Source organism: Penicillium manginii, assembly GCF_028828005.1.
Source record: "Penicillium manginii strain IBT 31320 chromosome Unknown utg000004l:1.0-7231830.0:1.0-7236170.0, whole genome shotgun sequence".
Taxonomy (NCBI): domain Eukaryota; kingdom Fungi; phylum Ascomycota; class Eurotiomycetes; order Eurotiales; family Aspergillaceae; genus Penicillium; species Penicillium manginii.
In genome coordinates, this window is record NW_026643105.1 from 6,056,494 (window position 1) to 6,078,326 (window position 21,833).

Here is a 21,833-nt window from a genome sequence, read left to right on the forward strand (position 1 = left end):
AATACTTCTATATGGCAGAGTATACCTTAGTACTTGGTGCTTAGTGCCATCTTCACATTCATTTACCTTTCTCTCCACCTTTCAATACTTCAGTAACCCACATAAGACGAAATTTACTACACACTTGAAATTCCATTTACATTACGCATCAAAAGCCGAAACCCCGGGCGGAGCCTACCGTAATCCTCACTGCTTACTACCTTCGTAATCTAGCGCGCTACCCTATGTGATTTATAATCACATGAATCAGGCGCTCAGGCATCGAAAAGCGTCCACGTATTTCGGCGCGTATCGAAGCCCAGCCCGATATCGTCACCACCTTTTTTTGTCAGCTCATTTCTTCCCCTCCTTGTAAATACAAATACCCCTCCTCCATGCTTTCCCGCTCCATCCCCACATCCTCTCGCAGCCTTCGCAGCTCTCCCTTATTCCGGTGCCCCAGCAAGCACATTCACACCGGTCGACCGACCGTAAATCGAACCCTGGCTACCCTGAAGCCCTTCTCTTCGCCCTCGCTCTCAACTGCTCCGAGCTCTCGTCTTTCCTCAATTACCCGTCATTTTGCCTCTTCTCCTTCCCTTGAGAGCAACACATCCTCAACAATGGCTCCCGTCGACGTTCAGCAATATGATTACATTGTCCTGGGTGGTGGCAGCGGTGGTAGTGGCAGCGGTCGCCGCGCAGCCGGCTGGTACGGCGCAAAGACCTTGATCGTGGAGAGTGGCCGGTCTGGCGGTACCTGCGTTAACGTAGGGTAGGTTTTCGATTCCAAGTATCGTTGCGTCGGTTATGAGAGAGCCACTGCAAGGATGTACATGCTGACCGGATTGTCTAGATGCGTTCCCAAGAAGATGACCTGGAACTTCGCGACCATCAACGAGATGCTCGAGGTTGGCAAGCACTACGGCTATGATATCCCCGAGAAAGTCAAGTTTGATTATACCCACTTCAAGAACACCCGTGATGCCGTTATCAAGCGACTGAATGGTATCTATGAGCGCAACTGGGGCCGCGAAGGTATTGACCTTGTCCACGGCCGCGCTCGCTTCGTCGAGTCCAATGTGATCGAGGTTGCCAACGAGGATGGCAGCGTTTCCCGCTTCACTGCGCCGCACATTCTGATCGCTACCGGTGGCCGTCCCAATGTTCCTAAGGTGCCCGGTGCCGAGCACGGTATCACTAGCGATGGCTTCTTCGAGCTCGAAGAGCTCCCTCCCAAGGTTGCCGTTGTCGGTGCTGGCTACATTGCCGTTGAGCTGGCCGGTGTGATGAACGCCGCAGATGTCGAGACTCACATGTTCATCCGTGGCGAGCACTTCCTGCGCAAGTTCGACCCTATGGTTCAGAAGACCATGACCGACCGTTACGATGCTGCTGGTGTCAAGCTTCACCGTAACCACTCTGGCTTCAAGGAGATCAAGCTTATTCGTGACGGCAAGGGCAAGGATCGCCTGATCAAGTTGATCAGCCACGACGGTTCAGAGCTGGAAGTCAACGAGCTCCTGTGGGCTGTTGGCCGTGCCCCCGAGGTCGAGGACCTGCACATTGATATCCCCGGCATCAAGCTGAGCCCTAGCGGCCACATTGTTGTCGATGAGTACCAGAACACTTCGGTCGAGGGAGTCTACGCTATTGGCGATGTTACTGGCCAGGCCGAGCTCACACCCGGTATGTATAACCTGACTACCCCGCAGTCTAAATCATGATATTCTAACACGTGCGATAGTTGCCATTGCCGCCGGTCGCCAGCTTGGCAATCGTATCTTTGGTCCTCCCGAGCTCAAGCACTCCAAGATCTCGTATGAGAACATCCCGACTGTCGTCTTCTCCCACCCCGAGGTTGGTGTTGTCGGTCTCACCGAGCCCGAGGCCCGCCAACGCTACGGCGACGACAAGATCAAGATCTACCACACCAAGTTTACTGCCATGTTCTATGACGTCCTGCCTGCTGAGGAGAAGGCCAAGAACCCCACTGAGATGAAGATCATCTGCGCCGGTCCCCAAGAAAAGGTTGTTGGCCTGCACATTTTGGGTCTGGGTGTTGGTGAGATGCTCCAGGGATTCGGTGTCGCCGTGAAGATGGGTGCTACTAAGCAGGACTTTGATAGCTGTGTTGCTATCCACCCCACTAGCGCCGAGGAGCTGGTTACCCTGCGGTAGATTTTCGTAGCCGATTTCATCCTACATGAACAGCACTGTCTGCGAATCTGAATCGTGGATGAAGATAGATAATAAACACGATTATGAATGAATCAGGCTTGGTACACTTATTCCTTGAACTTTTCCCGAATAGCCCCGGCCTTGCCCCTAGAAAAAGATTGGACGAAAAGGCCGATTGCATGACAAAAGTAACAGAATGGATTTCTCGTTAATTTCGGGACAAAGGGAACGTTGATAAGCTGCTCGCTTTTGTAACTGCCTGGGATATCTCCCTAAACACCTCATCGGATAGAGCAGAAAGAGAATTCTACACCACTAATCTCTGCAGCGAAATTTGGATGTAGCTCTTTAACGGAGATGTGGGAAAAAGCCACTTCGTTCTTTGCAACAGTCATTTTTTGTGAAGGAATTTCCGGAAATATGCCTCAAGTCTTTCAAATAACAGTAATAGACTTATTCCTCGAGAAGAATACTCACCCAGTCTCAGTCAACGATACTCTTAAATACTTTGTTATGCGTCATGACCTGTGGACGTCGGCAAGGAATCGAACTCCACCAAGAGCCCATGCAAAAAGTAAGACTGTACTCAGAACCGTCTTTAGCCTCTCGGCGTGCTGTATGACTTTCAGAAGTATTGTGCTTGGTTTTTGATCAAGTTCCTCGGCTAGAATTAACGTTATCTTCACCCATCTATTGCCCGAGATCCGATCGCGAAGCTATAGCCAATAGCAATTATTTCAGAAGGAGCTAGGAAAATAAATAGTAGCACCTGAGTTCATACAATGCCCCCATATTAGGTTGATTGGCTACTAGTAACAGATGTATTTCTTTTTACTCTTCCTACTGCATGGATATCATATTATTCAATAAGTAGAAGGCGAAGATGAAATAGAACAAGTTGATCCAAATATAAGGACCCATGCTACAGATACTGATAGTATGCAAGCATGCAATAGAAAAATAACAACCTGGAACGTCAAGTCATAGCCTTGTGTGTCTTCGGGATATCCATTCTGGGGACTTTCGTTTCGTGAGGTAGGATCAAAGAAAGATGACAACAATACAGAGAAAACTTAAGAGTGGAATGTTGTTTTTTATGTATATGAGATGCCAATAAAAGTTCAAGTTTAAGCTGAAATGGGTTCTAAATGGATGTTATCATGATCATATATCAATCACCACTGGCCCTTTCCCATCTTAAACCGTCTACTAGTAGTGCCCCCGGAACTCTTAGTCGACTATAACTGTGGTAGCAGACTAGCGAAAGCCGAAAACTGAAATGCATAGCTACAGATACCTAGGTATATAAGAAAATATTATTACCTCAGTAGTAGTAGTAGTAGTAGTAGTAGTAGTAGTAGTAGTAGTAGTAGTAGTAGTAGTAGTAGTAGTAGTAGTAGTAGTAGTAGTAATTGTTTCAAGCCCACTTCCGTCCTTACCCGGGATTCTACACCTAGTATGTCGAAATTTCTCCCGGAGGCGGCTAAAGATGACTATATCCCACTTGACACGCATTAAGTCCCTTCATAGGGGGTCTAAATAACATTAATCCCTAACAGCTCTTCTAATTCTCCCCCTCAGTTCTTCTAATACTTTATTACCGAGCAGTATTCTTCTATCATATTTTATCTGACCATGGGAAGCTCCAATTCCACCTTCGAAATTTTTTTCAATATTGTGAATGGGGAATGTCGGAGTGCGTTTGAATTCAAAAATAGCAATGATCCATCGACAGGGGAAAGGCTTTGGGATTGGCCAGTGGCCACCTTGAAGGATGTGGAAGAGGCTGTGAAATCTGCCAATGACACCTTCAAAGTCTGGTCAGCACTCCATTCTAAAAAAGAGCGATAAAAATCAGCCAGTGGAAGGAGTCTTACAAAGGGTACTGCGAGGATTTCACCACACTTCTTATGGCAGAATGTGGTAAGACCCGCGCGTTGGCAGCGGGCGAGGCCAATGAAGTGATTTCGTTATTTGACCATCACTTGCAATTGCGCTCCCGAAGAACATATTGAAGATGACCATCGCATCATCACGACACGCCATGTTCCCGTGGGAGTCGTTGCCGCTATCTGCCCCTGGAACTTTCCTATCGTCTTAGCCATGGGAAAGGTCCTTGCAGCAGTCTTAAGTGGTTGCAGCATCATTGTGAAACCTTCGCCATTCACACCCTACTCTACCCTGAAATTGGTAGAGCTAGTGCAGCCTTTCTTTCCGCCTGGTGTGATCCAGGTCCTTGGGGGCGATAATTCACTTGGGCCTGCACTTGTGAGCCATCCTTATATCCACAAAATCTCTTTCACTGGATCCAGCGCCACTGGAAAGAAGATCATGCAATGAGCTGCCAATACAATGAAGCGTGTGACTCTAGAACTGTAAGCATATTTTGCATCCCCTCAAACTGCGAGTTGCGCTAATTTTTGTTTCATAGTGGCGGCAATGACCCGGCTATTGTTTTCCCCAACGTTGATATCGAAAAGGCAGCATCGGAAGTTGTTCAAGGCTGTTTTGTGTTCTCTGGCCAAGTGTGCGTTGCCATAAAGAGGGTGTATGTCCACGAGAATGTTTACCAGCCATTCTTGGAGGCTATGGTGAAGGCTGCATCGACGATTCAGGTTGGTGACGCCACAAATTAGAGCACGATCATGGGTCCTGTGCAAAACGAGATGCAGCGTCAACGTGTCCAAGAGCTTATTTCCGACACTGAAGCAAATGGCTACACCTTTGCACTGCCACCAAGACCTATCGAGAGCAACTCTGAATATTTTCTTTCGCCGGTTATTGCCGACAACCCTCCTGAGAATTCACGCTCTTAATTCAATGATATATTACATGAACCTTTCAAGTCGTCAGAATAAAACAAGTACTAGTATCTCGAATATTTATTTGATCAAAAATATGCAAAAGAGGTATCGGAACTTTGGAAAGTCATAAGCCTACTATTAGTAGTTTTCTTCTCAATCATTCTTTGAGAATCAGCTCAAGCACTCTCAACATGAATCTCCTCTTCTCCTTTTTCTAGGGCGTGGATAGATTCCAGCGCCCCATTTCCCAAATCCTGCTTTTGCGATGCAGCTTTCCATGGCGCTCGGTTTTCCTTCAGTAGCCAGCCCTTCAACTTCCTCCAATATTTTCCCTGCAGTCTCAGGGAAACAAAAGAACACATGGAGCGCCATTGCAAAGCTAAAAGCGCCGAAGATAAGATAGGTCTTCCATTGGATACTCACAAAAGCGGGAGGAGTGTAATAGCTCAATGCAATGTTGAACATCCAATTGCTGGCAGTGGAGATCGCAACGGCTTTTCCTCAAAGGCGTAGGCGGAACAGCTCTGGTGAATATACCCAAGACACCGGTCCCCAACTAGGTGCAAAAGAAGCTACCACCAAATAGGAACATGCGATTACCACTTTCGCGGGGGTGCCGGTTATCGACCAACTTTCCTCTGCGATGTGATTTAATCCGCCTGGAGGTGCCGAGGAGCCGTAGCCTCCCATGAGTCCAGCACAAAGAAACCACCATACCGTGAGTGAAATACTGCCCATCAGTAGAATGGGTCGTCGGCCGACTTTGTCCAAATATAGTAGAGCAGGAATTGTAACGAAAACATTGATGACATAGTTGATAGAAGATGCGACCAAATTATTATTACCACTTAGCCCCGCCATGCCAAACACAAATGTGATGTCTTGAATCCAGTTAGCAAACTCATACCCAAGCAATATACCTGCTAGTAGGTAGTTGCGTATTACTCACAATACATAATGACATTGATGCAGGTCAATTGAGACCAGATCTGCACGAAAACTCCAATGTGGAACCTCCAAAGCATTGGCGGCTTTACCAACTCAGTGAAAGAAACATTAGACTGGATGCGGTCCATGTCACATGCTTCTCTCAACCGTTGAAGCTCCATTCGGACCAGGTCATCATCAGGATTATTATCGGCATGGATGAGCATCAGAATTTTCTGACATTTATCCCAGCGGTCCTGTTTCGCGAGCCATCGCGGGGACTCAGGCATCCAGAATATTCCAAAGAAGAAAAAAATAACCGGAATCGTCTGCAAAGCCCAAGGAGCCCTGAATGACGCCGTGCCTTCCAGAAATGAACACCCATATGAGATGTAAAACGTAATCAAGATGGCCCAGGTAATGGCCCATTGCGGCGCGCCGACGACAAGACCTCCTTTATGGGCTAGTGCCAACTCGGCGACATAGACTGGTACCTGCGCAGAGCAGATTCCAACACAAATACCATTGATGAATCGGCCAACAACCAGCATAGGGAAGTTTTGTGCCGCACAGGAAATGACACTTCCAATGACCCTGTAATACGAGAGTCAGAAACGCCAAAGTCCGTCAAGTGGAGAGAGCAGACGAACCAGATAAGAGAGCCAGTTTGAATCGACGATTTTCTTCCAAATGCATCTGTAAGTAGTCCAGACACAAGAGCTCCTATAAGGGAGCCTCCGGGCAAGGATGCTGTTATACCAGGATGCTGTCATATCACCCTGTATCAATGATCGAGGATCCGAGCATTGGGGGGCATCACTGAATGGATATCCATGTGGTCCCTGGTTGAAGTAGGACTTGTATTGGTTGGTTGCTATTCTGAGAAAGTATCAGACAAGAGCACCGAGTGATCTTCAAGAATGACTCACATGGCTGACATCGAAGACAAGTCAAAGCCAAATAGCGTTCCGCCTATGACCGACATGGCTGTGATGATGATGTAGATGTTGGTTATCATCGTGGTAGTTTCCCTGCGTGGGTCAGTCCGGCGAATGAAGTATTGTTATGGTGATAATCGACCAATTTAAGGATGGATGGTCACTATTATATAGACGATGCGATGGAGCTAGAAACCCCGTCTCCCCATGGGAAAAACCTGGAGATAATCTGGGGAAGCTCCACCAAGTCTGAATTACGGAGATGATCCTCAGTTATAGAGTGCAATTTTACCTGGGCCATCTTTTGTCATGCTTGGCGGAAATTTTACTTTTCAGGCCTGCACTTATTGGTTGAAATCAAAATAAGACCCCTGCTAGGCATCCACTAGGCGCAGATGGCATTAGGGGCTGGAACTGTGGGGGTCGGGAAGGCTTCAGACGGCTTTAGATGGGGGCATGATTGTGTGCAACGCGTAATGCGATCTAGAAAGCTTCGCATTGATGGCGCAGTCGCGCGCTAGAAAGATGGAGCTCTATTGAGACTCATGATCATGAGACGGGGTCACTAGTATAACTAAAGCAGAAAACGACTTCGTTGTCGACCCACGCAAACAAACCGACTCCTCCACCCCCTGTGTATGAATCGTTAGACAATGTATGCGACCGCAGCAGCCACGCAGGTCAAAATAATAGCCCATCGAGTGAGGCCCCGTCGCACATGCAATTTCGCAACTTCCCCTATCGCGTCCCCATCGTTGACGTGGGGGAATGGTAAGTCTTTCGGAACCTCCTTGTCGAGAGCTTCACAGAGCGGCTCCCAGCCATCGCGCACGTCAAAAAACACCAATCGGTCCTCGGGAACGACTTCTTTCAGCCAGGAAATATGTCGAATGTAAGTCTGACGTGTTGGGATGGCTTCACCGTATATTTCCACCCATTGGTCGCGTAGAAGCGTGCAGTATGAGATAAAGTGTCGCATGCCGGGAAGAGGCAGAAGAATGGCCTGGATGCACCACATTAAAGTGAATCCTCTCACTTGATCCAGGCTCTTCTCCCATTTGATGGGGTCGCGGACTGTACAGATGACTTTGGCGGTTGGGTACAGTTCCAATAATTCGGGCACAAGTTGGCCGCCAGGGCAATCGGTGATGGCAGCGTAGCCATCTAATTCGTGCTCGATGAGTTTCAAGGCAGCTGATCGATCGGGGACTGTTCCAGCTAGCCAATGTCTCAAAATTCTCCCCCAGGCCTTGATTTGAGATGGAGGGCCCAGAGTGGTTTGCGTACCACCATGCCAGATTGGGCCATCTAGCAGGGTTTCCAAGGCCATGGTGAGAGAGGCTGTTCCAGTGCGTGGAAGGCCTGCACCAATGATTTGGAACCGGGTCCCAGGCTGCGGAAGAGAGGCCTTCTGCCCCATGCTGATGATACTAGGATGTCAACGAACCTGGACCCCAAGGAGGCGGTAACGACGTTCCACGGAAGAGGGTCTGACGTCGGTGGTGTTTCCCCTTAAAAGTAGGACACCGCCTATGACGGAAGTATCAGATTAAATTGGGTTGGAGATGGTCCCTTCAGGTATCCAGATAGGTTATCGATTCGATAAAGTTTCACTTCCTTTGACGGGACTTGGTAAAATTATAAGTGAGGCTTGAACTTGCTCGATACGTTGTTGTCTGGCAGTCATAGCCCCATGGCCCCCGGGGCCAGTTCAGAGCCATCCTCCCCAAACAGTCCCCTCATGCCCACATCTAAATGAATTCTAGGAAATTTGAGTTATTGTTTAGGTTTATGTGTGGTATCATTGAAATTCATCTACTCCTACTACTGGGTAGTATCAATGTTATTTACAGCATTATTCGTGCTATGCATCTCAAAAAAAAAGCACTATGATTTTGGACATCCATCGATGGGTACCGTCTTGGCCGTATGTGAAACGTGGAATGGATTCAAAATATCGTAGAGCATGATGTATGGTTCAAGATATGTTCCTTCTCTCGCACTTAAGAGGGTAATAGGTATTCCACTTTAACCATGAACTGGGAGTATCCTGCGTTCGAACCCCTGGTTCAGGCAGGGCTCATGGTTCCCAAGTGACATAGCTCTATGCAGATGCTGATTATGTGGTCATAGATGGAAGCTGCGATTCAAGTCTTCCCCTGAAGTCACACTGGGAAGTTGCAACGTCAGAGAAGAAGCGGCTCGGCAGATTAACGGGTGCACGCACAGCGTCAAGGCCAGCAGCGCCTGCGCCACTTTCCCTGCACGTTGTTGAATCCAGAGATGAGAAAATATTTCTTGGAGTCACAAGACAATATTACAAGATTTTTCAATGCTGACAGTTCCAGATTTTCAGTTCGTCGTTGGGGGGGTTTCTAGAATCATCTTATCCGGGGTTGTTCGCCACTTTGTCCAGAGCCACAGCGTGTAGGGCTGGCTTTTCGACGTCGTGGAGGAGACCGTCTTTCCGACGTTGAAGCTGCTGGTGGACCCAGTCGGCGACCTCTTTATCCTCGGTGATGGATGATGGAGGATCCTGGCCAGGTTCCGATGACTCGGAGGCAGCCGCTGCTTCAGCCTCAGGCGGTGGGCGCATGAGAGGCACAAGCCATGCATGACGCAGTAACATGTTGTACGACGGTCGGTTTTTGGGGCTCTTGTCGAGGCAAGCACGCACGAATGCATGAGCCTCCTCCGAGTATCCAGATTCAGGGAGACCAGGCGGTTCGCCATGGACGATTGCCTAATTCGAATCAGGTTAGATCTGAGTAGTAATGTTAAATTAGTAGGCAAACCACTCACATGAAGCTGGCTGAAGATGTTGGTGAAGGTCTCCGGCGGGTACGGGTAACGTCCCATTGCGCATTCGATGACTGACAGACCCAGACTCCAGACGTCGCTTTGAACACTATATGTTCCACCGCTGCTCGCTCCGGATTGCTGCATTCCACCGCCGGCGATTCGCTCTGGAGCCATGTAACTTTGACAACCAATGTTTGTCTTTGCAATGCTGGCAACCAAGTTCCCACTGACTCCGAAATCACAGATCTTGATCTGACCCTTGCTGTTGATCAGAATATTCGTGGGTTTGACGTCGCGATGAATGATATTATGCTCGTCCTTGAGCGCTTTCAATCCCATGATGGTCGAGAGGGTAACTTTACGTAGGATATTCTCGGGAACACCGCCTTCGTACAATTTGTCGATTGAACCTCCATCCATGAATTCGACACACATGTAGACAGCTCCTTCTTGGAAGAACGCTCCGTAGAAATCGATGATGAAGGGCGAGACGCAGCGATGTAGGATATCCAATTCCATGATGATTTGGGCGAACTTGCTCTCATCCAACTCAAGGCGAATTTCCTTCATGGCCATCGTCACACCAGACAGGTTATCTTGGCGGACCAAATCGTCGTCATGGCCCGGCACTCGACTAACGATCCCACCTAGACCCGTTCCAGGCTTTCGCATTTGCGGGCGACTGTGTCGGACTTTGTAAACCGTACCATAATTACCCTTGCCTAGCTCATCCAACCGATCGACTTCATCAAGGGAGATCTTGAAGCTATGCCCCGAGGAAAACTCCACACCACCTCCATGCAAGATGGCCTTATTTTTGAAATTCAAGGTTCCGGCCTTGGTATCAATGAACTCGGCGTACTTGGTGAAGGCCGATTCTCCTCCTCCGCCGCCGCCGCCGCCACCACCACCACCATTCTGCTCCGCAGGCTTGGGGTCCGCGCCATTGACTGGCGGTGGCGGTCCGGTGACATCTGACAGCTTCAGACCGGGTTTCATACGTTTTGCGGCCAAGCCGCCGGTCGGACCCGGTCGCGGAGATGCGGGTACGGAATTGACGGCGGGGATGGAGGGGGAGGAGGACCAGTCCTTGATATTGGGACGTGTGGTCGGCATGCGTCCCGCCAAAGCACCGCCGGCACCAGCCTCCTGGGACGTTGGTATCGTCCCGGTGGAGGCAGTGTGTGGGAGTGCAGTAGGAGCACCCTGTCTGGAAAGAGAGAAAGCTTTCATTTTGGCCATGATATCCTGGTTCAGTCCTCCGACCCCTTGTGAGCTCATGGAGGGAAGGGGGCGTGGCGGGGTACCCGCACCCCGCCGAGCGGCATTGATCTGACCGATATGCGTCGACGAGGGGGAGATACCAGCTGGAGGTTCAGGAGAGGGGATAGGATTCAAATTTGGCGTAGAAGCAGAGCCGACTTGCGTGATAGGTGATGCAGGATCGAGAGGAGCGAGTTCCTCATCGGCGAGGGGGGAATCGGCGGGGGAGTCGGCCATAGTGCTCGGCGCGCGTGCGAGAGAAAGGACTATGGGGGCCGAGGAATGCGAACCGACGACAAGGGCCGGTGCAATTGGTGTGAGGGTGCCGTCTTGGAGTGTGGCCGCAGCGCGGGCGCTAGAAAAGGATGATGATGCTTGGGAAAAGTTCAAAGTGTAGGAAAGGAAAATAAAGAGAAGAAGAAGGAGGAGGAGGTGGAGGAGGGGGAAGTCGGCAGAAAATGTGAAGGAAGGGAAGGTGCACTCTCCAACCTACCTCACTACATCCTCTACAAATTAAAACCAACTTCCTACATCTACCTTGATTTTTCCCCCCCCACCTGCGTCACTGCTGGCTTCATCTCTTTCGATTCTATTTTTTATTTTTTTATTTTTTTCATTTCTTTCCGATCCTTCACCCCCCACTGATCTCACTCCCCCAAGTCCTTTTCCCACCTTGGTCTGGTCGCCTTCACATCTCTAACCGGGCGGTCGTACCGGCCAATCACAGAGAACTCTTGACCCAAAAGCAGGTTTTGACACAGCGGAGTAGCACATTCAATTTACAACATGCCGTGCCCCAAAGATACTCCGGAATATACCGAGAACTCATTCGTCGACACACTGCAAATTGCGTCTTCGCAGGTCGGTTCATAGGCGGTTACTAGTGACCGTTCGACATGGAAATCCTGGTTTCGCTTCACCCTTGGTGAAACATGGTCGGTATGGTCCCATTCAATTCGCCGGATAAGAATGAACCTTCGGCCTCGACTTGTTGATTCGGGCCATGGGACACTCTGCTCCACTTTTCGTTGTGGCTTCCGACCCAAGCGACTCGACCGGAGACATACTACATAACGTGCATGCTAACAACAACTAGGTTGTGGCGGGAGGCCCGCCAATATGCCACATGTAGTATACCGTCACCTAAATCTAGGCTGATGAGTTTTGGCTTTGGTCAGCGTAAAACTAACTTGAACTAACTACCTAGGTACTAGCAATCTTATGTCTGGCTTTTAGGACGAAGCAAACGCACGGACCTGAACATCTCCCGCGGGGATCCTTTCCTCTCCTTGTGACGCTCCATCATCCGGTACGTCGCAATGGCATCAATATTCGAGCCTTTGCGGTTGATTGGTGAGGATATTTACTTGCATGAACCGCCAGGTAATGACAGCTCTGGTGGACCAGAAACACTTGCGCCTGCCTTAGTGGTCTTGTGTACCTGGGCTGGGGGTGCCACCCCCGCCGAATCAACAAGTATCTCGCTCAGTATCGCCAGCTCTACCCATCCTCGGCTCTTCTTTTGATTACGACCAGCATTCCCGACACTGCTTTTCGGCCATTCAGATGGATTCGACGTCGTCTCAATCCCGCCCGCCGCGCCATCCGCCACGTCCTGGCCTCGGCGACTGGCGACGAGCCCCGGGGTACAGATGACAAACCTGGCATTTTATTCCATCTATTCTCTCACGGAGGGTGCAATATCGGGGTACAGCTATCCCTCGCAATGAGAGAAGAAGACGACCATGGAGTGGCATTTCTTTCTAGTATTCGGGGTATAATTCTAGACTGCTCCCCTGGAGATGACACCTTTGAAAGATCATATCGTGCTGCTCTTCTCTCTGTGCCCCAAAACACAATAGCGCAGTTTATCAGCGGTACTTTATTATACCCCTCACTTTCTATACTCAATGGTTTACAGCATGCTGGGTTCATTCGCGCAGTGCGAGACCTACGTCTCGCATTGAACGATCCAAACACGTTTGGCACAGATGCGAAAAGGTTGTATATATACTCTAAAGAAGATGTCATGGTGGGCTGGGAGGATGTTCAATCTCACTTTAAAGAGGCCAGATCCCAGGGATATACCGCCGATCAAATTGTTTTCGAATCTGGATCGCACTGCACACTCATGATAGAAGATGCAGATCGGTATTGGACGGCTGTCCAGAGGTTCTGGGAGGGTGGGGACTTGTCTGTTTTGAGTTTCAACCCGGCCCCATCGGGTGCTATATCCACCTCCAGGAACCAACCTCACTCGCGCAGCCGACTCTAAGCGTGGAGATCTAACTGTGTCACTGCATGCCTAATTACGACGTGTCTGTATTACCTGAGAACTTGAATCATGCCGGTAGATATCTTCTCGGTCAATGACAATCTACGGCATACATTGGTTAGGGGAAAGCCGAACGGGAGAAGAACTTTTCTAGTCAGTCTCAATTAAGTCAATTCGAAAGCTAGTCAAGGACGATGCTTAAAGGGGGGGGATCAGGTTAATTCTATATACATTCCTTAGTTACTAGGGGAATACGAAATTTGTCTTGGATCACGAAAATCTCCAATCTTCCAAGGCGTTACGTTATCATATACTATCCGCTTCAGTCTCTAAAACAGAGCGTGCTGCCCAGGTGATCGCACCGAATTTGATATGCAGACTGCTTTTCTTCGACGGGCTTTGCAGTTCTTGGTGTACTTACTTTTTAGGTCCATATTCCGTATCTCTGTCTTATTCGTGAGCCCTTGGGGGCATGAAATAGGCCCGCAGGCCCGCTACCAGACAACTATACACTAAAGACAATAATAGTAGGATGGGAGGCTGCTACAATTTGTTCCAGGAAAGAGTGAGCGGCGAGTATGTTACACAAGGCATTGCCATCATCATCATCATCATCATGGTTTAGTGTTGCGCAAGGGGCAAATGAGTGAGTCTTGCATCATACAATAAGGAATCTACTCCGGGACTAACATGGATTAGAAAGCACCTGGGCATACAGGGCCGAAATTGTAGAAGTAGATTGTCCAAACTCACTTAGCAATACCATTATCAATATTGAATCAATCTAATAATTCCAAACTATCCGATTTAGTCTATGAACATAACTTGAATGCGTATTTCTGGACTTCCGTTTCGCTCGTCTGTCTTTTTTTTTATAGCAACCAATGCATCATCCTCTAGTACTAGTAGTATCATGATATCTCTTCTCAACGAAATTCCCAATTCTAGCTTTCCCGAAAATCGAAGCTCGTCTTAAATCCTTATCGCACGGTCGGCCTTGCCATTCTCCCTTACTTCTTCTGTCGACATATTGCATCAATCATATGATGCAAAGACTGCGGAGCATCTTCTTTGGCCATGTGAACCTCCACCAAACGCAATGGCGGGGCATTTGAACCCTCGAAATTGTCAGCGGGGCCAAACTGAGCGTCTGTGAGCACATCATCAAGATCCGCCTCAGTATGAACACTGTACGTTCGCACGGCATCGGATTCTGGCTTGAACACAAACGGTAAGAGCTTGAAATCCCAAGGCTGGATATCGTTATAGTCCTTGTCCCAGCCATGAATCATGCGTTCGATTGTGTAACCCTCGTTACAGATAACGAAGATGATCACCCCAAGATTGTGGCGAACCATGGTACTCACTTCCTGGGCAGTCATCTGGAAGCTTCCGTCGCCAGTAAAGAGGATCGTACGTCGTTTTCGGGGGGGAATGCATTCGGCCCCCTGTTCTCTTGCAGCAAATGCCGCACCTACAGCGGCCCCTAAAGCAAACCCGATGGAAGACCATAGGAGTTGGAATAACGATTCTGTTCCACGGGGATGTCTTGTCCACAATGCACCAAATGCGGAAGTTCCGACGTCCATGGAGAGTATGTCGTCTTCTTCCAGCCAAGAACTGACTCGCTTCCACATCCAATCTTGGGTCACCGTCGGACTGGATTTGATCTTTCGCCCAAGGATTGCATCCATTGAATCTCCCATGTCAATATCCGGATCTGTTTCTGCACTTTCTTCACTTTTTCTAGAAGAAGAACCAGATGTGGATGACACAGAATTTGATCTGGTAGAGCAGAATGATTCGGAGAGCCTCCTCAGAACTCCATTCATATGAATGCTTGAGAAATCAGCTTCTTTCATATGAATTGAATCTCGATGAAAACTGATTGTCTCGATATGCGGCAAGTCGCTTTTGAACCCGGCCGTGTTGAGATCTGTAGGGCGAGGTCCAATGTGGATAATAAGATCACATAGCTGAACTTGCTCCTGAACCCCAGGCTCAGAAACAGATCCAGAGTAAATTCCACGAAAGTTGGGGAGGCTCTCATCAATGACTCCTTTAGCCATCGGAAATGAATAGCAAGGGAGATTAGACCTCTCCACAAACGCTCTGGTAGGCTGCAACCCATGCCAACGTCCAGCAAGGCTATCAACCAAAATAGCGGGATTTTGAGCCATTGCAATACGCTCCATGACAGCACTGACGGCATTATCCTCTTCAGAAATAGGATTTACTCCAGGGTCTTCGAGGGGAAGAGGCGTTGCGAGAGAAGACGCATCCACATCGACCATGACAAAATCCATCGGAAGCCCAATATAGACGGGCTTGCTGGAGCGGACACAAGCTATTATGGTGTCGTCGATCATCTTCGTTGCATCTTTTGCAGAGTCTAGCACAGCAACAGCGCTAGAGATGCGAGCACTCATTTCTATGAATAAATCGTAGTCTCCATCCCCCAGTGTGTGGTGTAACGGCAATCGATTCTCTTTCGCAGCGGTGGGTGGGAATCCGACGATGTGGATAACAGGAACAAGCTCAGCACTGGCGCCTGCAAGAGCATTCAAAGCGGACAGCTCGCCAACGCCAAATGTGGTTACAATCGCAGATATACCCTTGACACGGGCATAGCCATCAGCGGCATAACCTGAACTGTCAGATATCGGTAGGTCAGTCAGATTTAATAGAGGTTTCAAACTCACCGGCATTTAACTCGTTGGCATTTCCAACCCACTTGAGACCAGACTTTTCGACAAAATCCAGAGCAGTCAGGTTGAAGTCACCCGGTACACCAAAGACGGCCCTAATGTTGAGCTCGTATATACGCCGAAAAAGATACTAAGATCCGGAAAGGCAGTCAGTATTCAGGGATGAAATATTGAGTTGAGACCCGTGGACGGTGTTACCTCGGCAAGATACATGTTTGGTCTTTTATCTTTTATTGACTGCTCTCAAAGGTTGCGATACTTATATGGGGTGAGATGGTTTGTTCGAGTGAGATATGTGGAATGGGACTGTGTTGGATGAGAATGAAGAAATTGAGCGAGTCCTCTCCAACTTTATATCCTTTCATGGCGTGCTAAAGTCCGATTTCCGACGAGCAAGATTGATCTTCACTAACTGCCCAGGTGGTGTGGTTGATCGGAATTCTCTGAAGCCACAGTTTGAACGCTCTAATTGGATAATATGGATTCGATCGAAAGTCTGGAAATGTCAGCCGTCTACAGTATAGCGAAGTGGTGTCTAACTGCCGCTTTTTCAGAAAGATCTGCAAAGAGACTGCCGGCCCTACATTCTTGTATGCACTCTTCATTACCTGTTTTTCTGGCGCTTGCATCATAGTTTTTGGCCCGAACTCCTTGAAGAAACTATGGCGTAGGGTGTATACCTAATCAGGATGCGTGCCGAAGGGGCGAGATTGAATGAGATTAACGAGATATGCTAGTTGGTTACTAGCAACAGTTCATATGTGACTGATAGCTCCACTGAGGTTTCACAAGAACTTGAACTTGAAGCCCTTTACAGGCAGCATCGCAGCATTATGTATGCACTTTTATCTACAGAATTCCGATTCTTCAGTGCATGCATATGGTGACCTTGAAGAATAAAAATATAGAAAGATCTCCCTGATTAGCCAATCAATGGGTCTTTACAAATTTTCTACTGCGCGAAAGGTCCGGATCGAAAGTCTACTTTGGGGGAGATGTCATACAGGTTCAATTGCCGATCCGCAAATAGCCACCTACTGTTTATGAATGGATTGAAAGGAGTACCTGCCCAATCTTTCATTAGCTGAACACGTGGCTAAATATTCCTCGAATGGGAAATTCAACATTATTCAGATTCAGACGTTCCACGATTTTTCTCTTTCGAGTATCGACAATGCCAGCTCGCTGCAATCCACTAGTCACTGCGCAGGGTCTGCTTCACGACCTATCCACTCGTATGGATCATGTTTTTCAAAATTTCTGGAAGTAGATTTCAATCCAGCTATTGTGTAAACTGACGTAACTAATGACTGTCCAATTGCATTAGATTTGATTGCACATAGTTCAAACTCGTGATCAGGGATATAACGCCTTCAACCCGTCTTTCGATGGTCTTCCATGACCATGGTAGAGAAAGACTGGCGAACAACATAAGGGTTGGACTTTTCTATTCCGAATAGTTGTGTATCTTTCAAATTTTCTCTAAACTTCAGAAAGATCCCGCCAAATACAAGAGGGCATCGTGTTGGATCGACAAAAAATCCTGGGGAGAACACAAAGAGAGAAGCAAAGGGCAAATTTAAGCATCGGTTACACAATAAAACCTTGGGATACGGAGGAGTCAAATGAGAAGATCAGCGCAAGCTTCAGAACGGAGATAATGATTTTCCGGCCAAGAGGAGTTCCACTGGACCGACAGCACCAACAACAATAACCATGCGGCTCTCAGTAGTGCTGTAGATGGAGCCTGAGTGAATCATTTAAAATTCCGCTTCCGATCAAATAAGAAAACAACAGAGCCAAAACAAATCGTACAAAGAATTGACATCACAAGAGGACGTCCAGAGGGAATTGAGACAGGGATTAATTCAGAATGAGACTCTTTCTGACGAAGAAAATCCCCTTGAAGCTGACTAGTTGTTGTGTATGCAGAGGACTAGGACTTATAAATAAGCTCGTGGTATCTCAAGCCATTTAAATTTGGGAAACTTTTGCCAGCATATAGCCTGGCAACCTCTTCAGCATCAACGGCGTCGTATGGGCGGGCACCACTTTCTATCTCGTAGATCAGACACCCTAAAGCAAATAAATCAGTCTTGAAAGACCGAGGCGACCCTGGCATTATACGATATCTGTCCTCTTCCTCCACATAGTGCTCCATATTATCCCCGACGATTATTGAACCAGCAAAATCGCAAAGCTTGAGAGATAAGTCATCATACATGAAAGTTTCGTGGGTCGATACCTATCAGCATGGACAACGCCATCCTAGGATGGCTATGGATAAAAGCGACAGCATCGAACTACGGCGTGACAGATCTTAAACTTATGTCAAACACTTGATTCACTTAAGGATTCCCCTATTCTCCCAGTCTAGAGGCTACTAGTAGTAATAATGGCCCAACTTGAAGTCCAAAGTATAAAAGACTAGCTCCAATTGGCGCTAACCATAAGTGGTAATCGACAATCAAGCTCCCCGCGTCGCAAAACAATCAATCCCGCGCCAAAAGATCCCCTTGCTTCACCACAATGCCTCACTTGCGCCGGCAACCAAACCCCCACGATCTCCTTGCGAATCAAGGCTCCGACGGCCCGGGGAGCCTGCGGGCTCAATTCCAAACACCTCCCTCCCGGCACACCCCCTCCAATCCAACCCATCGACACCCACCATCCTCTGGCCCCGATGGTCTCACACCAGAGCCAGCAGTCGTGATGGCCCCTCCGAGTCACAACCCATTTTCTATTTTTGCGCGTGGAAGACATCAGCATCAGCCTCCACCCCAACCGCCGCCACCGCCTCCAGAAGAAGAGGAGGTAGAGGAGGAGGAGGAGGAGGAGGAAGAAGAAGAAGAAGAACATTTCGGTTATTTCGATCATGGGCCAGATGATATGGAACCTGAGGAAGATATCGATGAGTCGGAGTTGTATGGCGAAGAGGTCGACGATGGGCTGGAAGAGCAACTAGAGGACGAAGATATTGACGAAGAGATGCACGATCGAGGTCCGTCTTACGCTACACCTACACCTACACCTATACATGCCCTCAACTAACATCCAAGAAACAGAGAAATCGCCATCGCCATTACCTCCCAACCTTCGCGAGATCTCCTCTCTCGCATCCTGGACCGTCTCCACCTCCAAACCCGGCTGCGGCGTCTCGGCCCTCCGTCACCCTTCACCAATGCAATACTGGCAATCCGACGGACCGCAGCCACATACGCTCACACTGCACTTCTTCAAGTTGGTCGCCGTCGTACGCATTCGGGTATATCTCGACTTTGAACTAGACGAGAGCTACACGCCTACGAAAATGATATTCTTAGCCGGGATGGGTGGGAACGACCTTGTCGAATTCGCCACTTGGGAAGGAGACGGACCCTGCGGCTGGGTAAATGTTCCCTTGGAAGGTGTCGGCGGTCGGAATGGGGGTTGGGTCCGTGAGGAGACGGTGCAGCGGAAACGGCGTTCGAAGAGTGCGCAGCGCCAGGCACAATCCTCGGGTTCCCAAAAGAACCCCACAGCACAAGAAGACGATAGTGATGCCCGTGATGCGGAAGATGAGGAGTCAGCCAGTCAAGACGCAGACCGCCAGGCATCCCTCGATGACCCTTATACGGGTAATGTACTGAAAGCCATGGTCATTCAGATGCGCGTGATGGAGAATCATCAGAATGGAAAGGATACCCATGTGCGTGGGTTTCAGGTCTTTGCATGCGATGATACCCGCCGACGCATGGTGGCTGCTCCGTCTGCTTCGGCGGATGGTCGGCATCGTCGACACAGTGCCCGACAATCGCTTCGGGGAGGTGATGCACTCCCACATTCACACGCAGAAGGCGGAGGTGTTGATCCGAGTAGTCTTATGGCTGCTTCTGGACTCGACGAGCCGGATTGGATGGGCGAGCCGGTGATCAGGTAGTTGTTTTATTTATGCCGGATGTTTGCATAGCGTTGGTTATCAGGTGTATGTTTTACGGTCTGTCAGGCTTTTCTGTATTTGTGTTCCCACATCGCATTTGGAGTTTAAGCGACTTCGCGAGATACCCTCTAGGCGTCGTCAGAGGCTAGGTTATGACTTTATTTTAGTGAACTGAATGCTCAAACCAAAGCCTGGAAAATCCAGCTACGTTCAAGTCGAGGAAAGGATATTTGAGGATTAAAAATTCCAAAGGGTATTCAATTTTGGTCTTCTACACTAGTCATGTCTCATATATAAAACCACACGGCTCACTGAAGCGGCGGCGTTTACTTGAGGAGCTTCTCCAGCTCAGCAACGACGGCGTCACCGACCTCGACGGTGGTGGCCTTGCCGCCAATATCACCAGTGCGAACACCGGCCTCGATAACGTTGCTGACAGCCTTCTCGATGATGCGAGCCTCGGCGAACATGTTGAAGGAGTACTGCATCATCATGGCGACGGAGAGGATAGTGGCAACGGGGTTGACGATGCCCTTTCCGGCAATGTCGGGAGCGGAGCCTGTTTTGGTGTTCTAATTAGGAGTGTTTCAAGACACAATGTAAAGAGAGGTTATGACTTACCGTGGATAGGCTCGTAGATACCGTTGACACGGCTCTTGCCATCAGGAACACCGCTCAGACTGGCACTGGGCAGTAGACCCAGAGATCCGGGGATGACACTAGCTTCGTCGGAAATGATATCACCGAAGAGGTTGCTGGTGACAACAATACCGTTGAGCTTGCGGGGGTCCTTGATCATGAGCATGGCAGCGGAGTCGATCAGGTGGTGACCGATCTGGACCTGGGGGAACTCATTGGCCATGACCTCGGTGACGACCTTGCGCCACAGACGGCTAGTAGCCAAAACGTTGGCCTTGTCCAAACTCCACACGGGGAGAGGGGGGTTGTGCTGCAGAGCCAGGTTACCAGCCAGGCGGGTGATGCGCTCAATCTCAGCGCGAGAGTAGGGCTCGGTGTCCATGGCGAAGCCGGAGCCGTCGTCCTCCTTGCGGTCACCGAAGTAGATACCGCCAGTCAGCTCACGGATGATGTTGAAGTCGACACCGCGGCAGATCTCCGCCTTCAATGGGGAGCTCTCGACCAGCGAGGGCGCGGCGAAGTTGCAGGGACGCAGGTTACCGAAGGTGCCCATCTCCTTACGGAGGCGCAGGAGACCCTGCTCGGGACGGACGGCGCCGGTACCCCATTTCTGTTGTCATCATTCCTAGTGAGCCTGCCATCCTGTGAAATTGTTTTGAGCGAAGTGTCGAACGTACCGGTCCGCCAATGGCACCCAGAAGCACAGCGTCGGCGTTCTTAGCAGCCTCAAGGGTATCCTCGGTCAGGGGAGATCCGTTGTCGTCGATGGAGGCCTATGAATCGGTGTTAGTTTGGGGTCTTGAAGGCTATCCTTGGGGGAGTACTCACACCACCGAACAGCTTGTCCTGCAGGTTGAAGGTAACATCACGGTTCTTCTCAATCACACGGAGGACCTTTATAGCAGAAGAATGTTAGGTTATATTTATCCCAATCCAGCTCTGAGCTAGTAATCTCGCTCACCTTGATGGCCTCCTTAGTAACCTATGTTTTTGATTCGGTGTTAGCTATGATTCAAACAAGACCCGCGGAACCCGGGGAACGGTCTGGGGAGAATATGTGAAGAATAGATGAAGCAACGTACCTCAGGACCACAGTGGTCACCACCCAAGACAACGATATTGAAGGAAGACATTATGAAATTGGACAAAAGCAAGAAGAATGGAAATCGGAAGACACTCAATTGGTTCTCAAGGGGGAGCTTTAAAAAAGGTGGGATGCGGGTGAAGTCGACCCCGCCGACTCCGAGATCGGCGCCGAGCAACCCACTTAACTGCGCCGCAAAGAAAATTGACGCCGTGCAACGGGGATACTTTCGCTGGTGCAGAACCGCGTCACTACGCTTGAATCTCCACCTGAGTCACTGGCACTCATCCTATGCGGCTACTAGCGGCTGATTG

At 49.2% G+C, this 21,833-nt stretch overlaps 9 protein-coding genes across 9 annotated transcripts; 4 read left to right on the forward strand and 5 right to left on the reverse strand.

Moving 5' to 3' along the window:
- Positions 1 to 374: 374 nt before the first annotated feature.
- On the forward strand, positions 375 to 2,160 carry glr1 (glutathione-disulfide reductase GLR1; the record flags this gene model as incomplete). Its single annotated transcript, XM_057102610.1, has 3 exons — positions 375 to 754; positions 836 to 1,668; positions 1,727 to 2,160. 3 exons carry the CDS (start codon positions 375 to 377, stop codon positions 2,158 to 2,160), a joined length of 1,647 nt encoding a protein of 548 aa, XP_056962240.1.
- A 2,352-nt stretch (positions 2,161 to 4,512) lies between these two features.
- On the forward strand, positions 4,513 to 4,976 carry N7533_005961 (uncharacterized protein; the record flags this gene model as incomplete). Its single annotated transcript, XM_057102611.1, has 3 exons — positions 4,513 to 4,535; positions 4,592 to 4,775; positions 4,833 to 4,976. The coding sequence occupies 3 exons, from the start codon at positions 4,513 to 4,515 to the stop codon at positions 4,974 to 4,976; spliced, it is 351 nt and encodes a 116-aa protein (XP_056962241.1).
- A 489-nt stretch (positions 4,977 to 5,465) lies between these two features.
- N7533_005962 (uncharacterized protein) lies at positions 5,466 to 6,909 on the reverse strand (the record flags this gene model as incomplete). Its single annotated transcript, XM_057102612.1, has 4 exons — positions 5,466 to 5,845; positions 5,914 to 6,485; positions 6,651 to 6,770; positions 6,821 to 6,909. The coding sequence occupies 4 exons, from the start codon at positions 6,907 to 6,909 to the stop codon at positions 5,466 to 5,468; spliced, it is 1,161 nt and encodes a 386-aa protein (XP_056962242.1).
- A 566-nt stretch (positions 6,910 to 7,475) lies between these two features.
- Positions 7,476 to 8,249, reverse strand: N7533_005963 (sulfotransferase family protein; the record flags this gene model as incomplete). Its single annotated transcript, XM_057102613.1, has 1 exon — positions 7,476 to 8,249. The coding sequence occupies one exon, from the start codon at positions 8,247 to 8,249 to the stop codon at positions 7,476 to 7,478; it is 774 nt and encodes a 257-aa protein (XP_056962243.1).
- A 966-nt stretch (positions 8,250 to 9,215) lies between these two features.
- Positions 9,216 to 11,131, reverse strand: pbs2 (mitogen-activated protein kinase kinase PBS2; the record flags this gene model as incomplete). The annotated part of the gene is made up of 2 exons (XM_057102614.1): positions 9,216 to 9,572; positions 9,632 to 11,131. 2 exons carry the CDS (start codon positions 11,129 to 11,131, stop codon positions 9,216 to 9,218), a joined length of 1,857 nt encoding a protein of 618 aa, XP_056962244.1.
- A 1,082-nt stretch (positions 11,132 to 12,213) lies between these two features.
- Positions 12,214 to 13,169, forward strand: N7533_005965 (uncharacterized protein; the record flags this gene model as incomplete). The annotated part of the gene is made up of 2 exons (XM_057102615.1): positions 12,214 to 12,239; positions 12,302 to 13,169. The coding sequence occupies 2 exons, from the start codon at positions 12,214 to 12,216 to the stop codon at positions 13,167 to 13,169; spliced, it is 894 nt and encodes a 297-aa protein (XP_056962245.1).
- Positions 13,170 to 14,179: 1,010 nt separating this feature from the next.
- Positions 14,180 to 16,090, reverse strand: N7533_005966 (alpha-keto acid decarboxylase family protein; the record flags this gene model as incomplete). The annotated part of the gene is made up of 3 exons (XM_057102616.1): positions 14,180 to 15,816; positions 15,872 to 16,007; positions 16,076 to 16,090. 3 exons carry the CDS (start codon positions 16,088 to 16,090, stop codon positions 14,180 to 14,182), a joined length of 1,788 nt encoding a protein of 595 aa, XP_056962246.1.
- A 2,316-nt stretch (positions 16,091 to 18,406) lies between these two features.
- Positions 18,407 to 19,796, forward strand: N7533_005967 (anaphase promoting complex subunit DOC1; the record flags this gene model as incomplete). The annotated part of the gene is made up of 2 exons (XM_057102617.1): positions 18,407 to 18,878; positions 18,943 to 19,796. 2 exons carry the CDS (start codon positions 18,407 to 18,409, stop codon positions 19,794 to 19,796), a joined length of 1,326 nt encoding a protein of 441 aa, XP_056962247.1.
- A 326-nt stretch (positions 19,797 to 20,122) lies between these two features.
- On the reverse strand, positions 20,123 to 21,568 carry leu2A (3-isopropylmalate dehydrogenase LEU2; the record flags this gene model as incomplete). Its single annotated transcript, XM_057102618.1, has 6 exons — positions 20,123 to 20,355; positions 20,418 to 21,045; positions 21,113 to 21,208; positions 21,264 to 21,329; positions 21,397 to 21,417; positions 21,518 to 21,568. 6 exons carry the CDS (start codon positions 21,566 to 21,568, stop codon positions 20,123 to 20,125), a joined length of 1,095 nt encoding a protein of 364 aa, XP_056962248.1.
- Between the last annotated feature and the right edge of the window lie 265 nt (positions 21,569 to 21,833).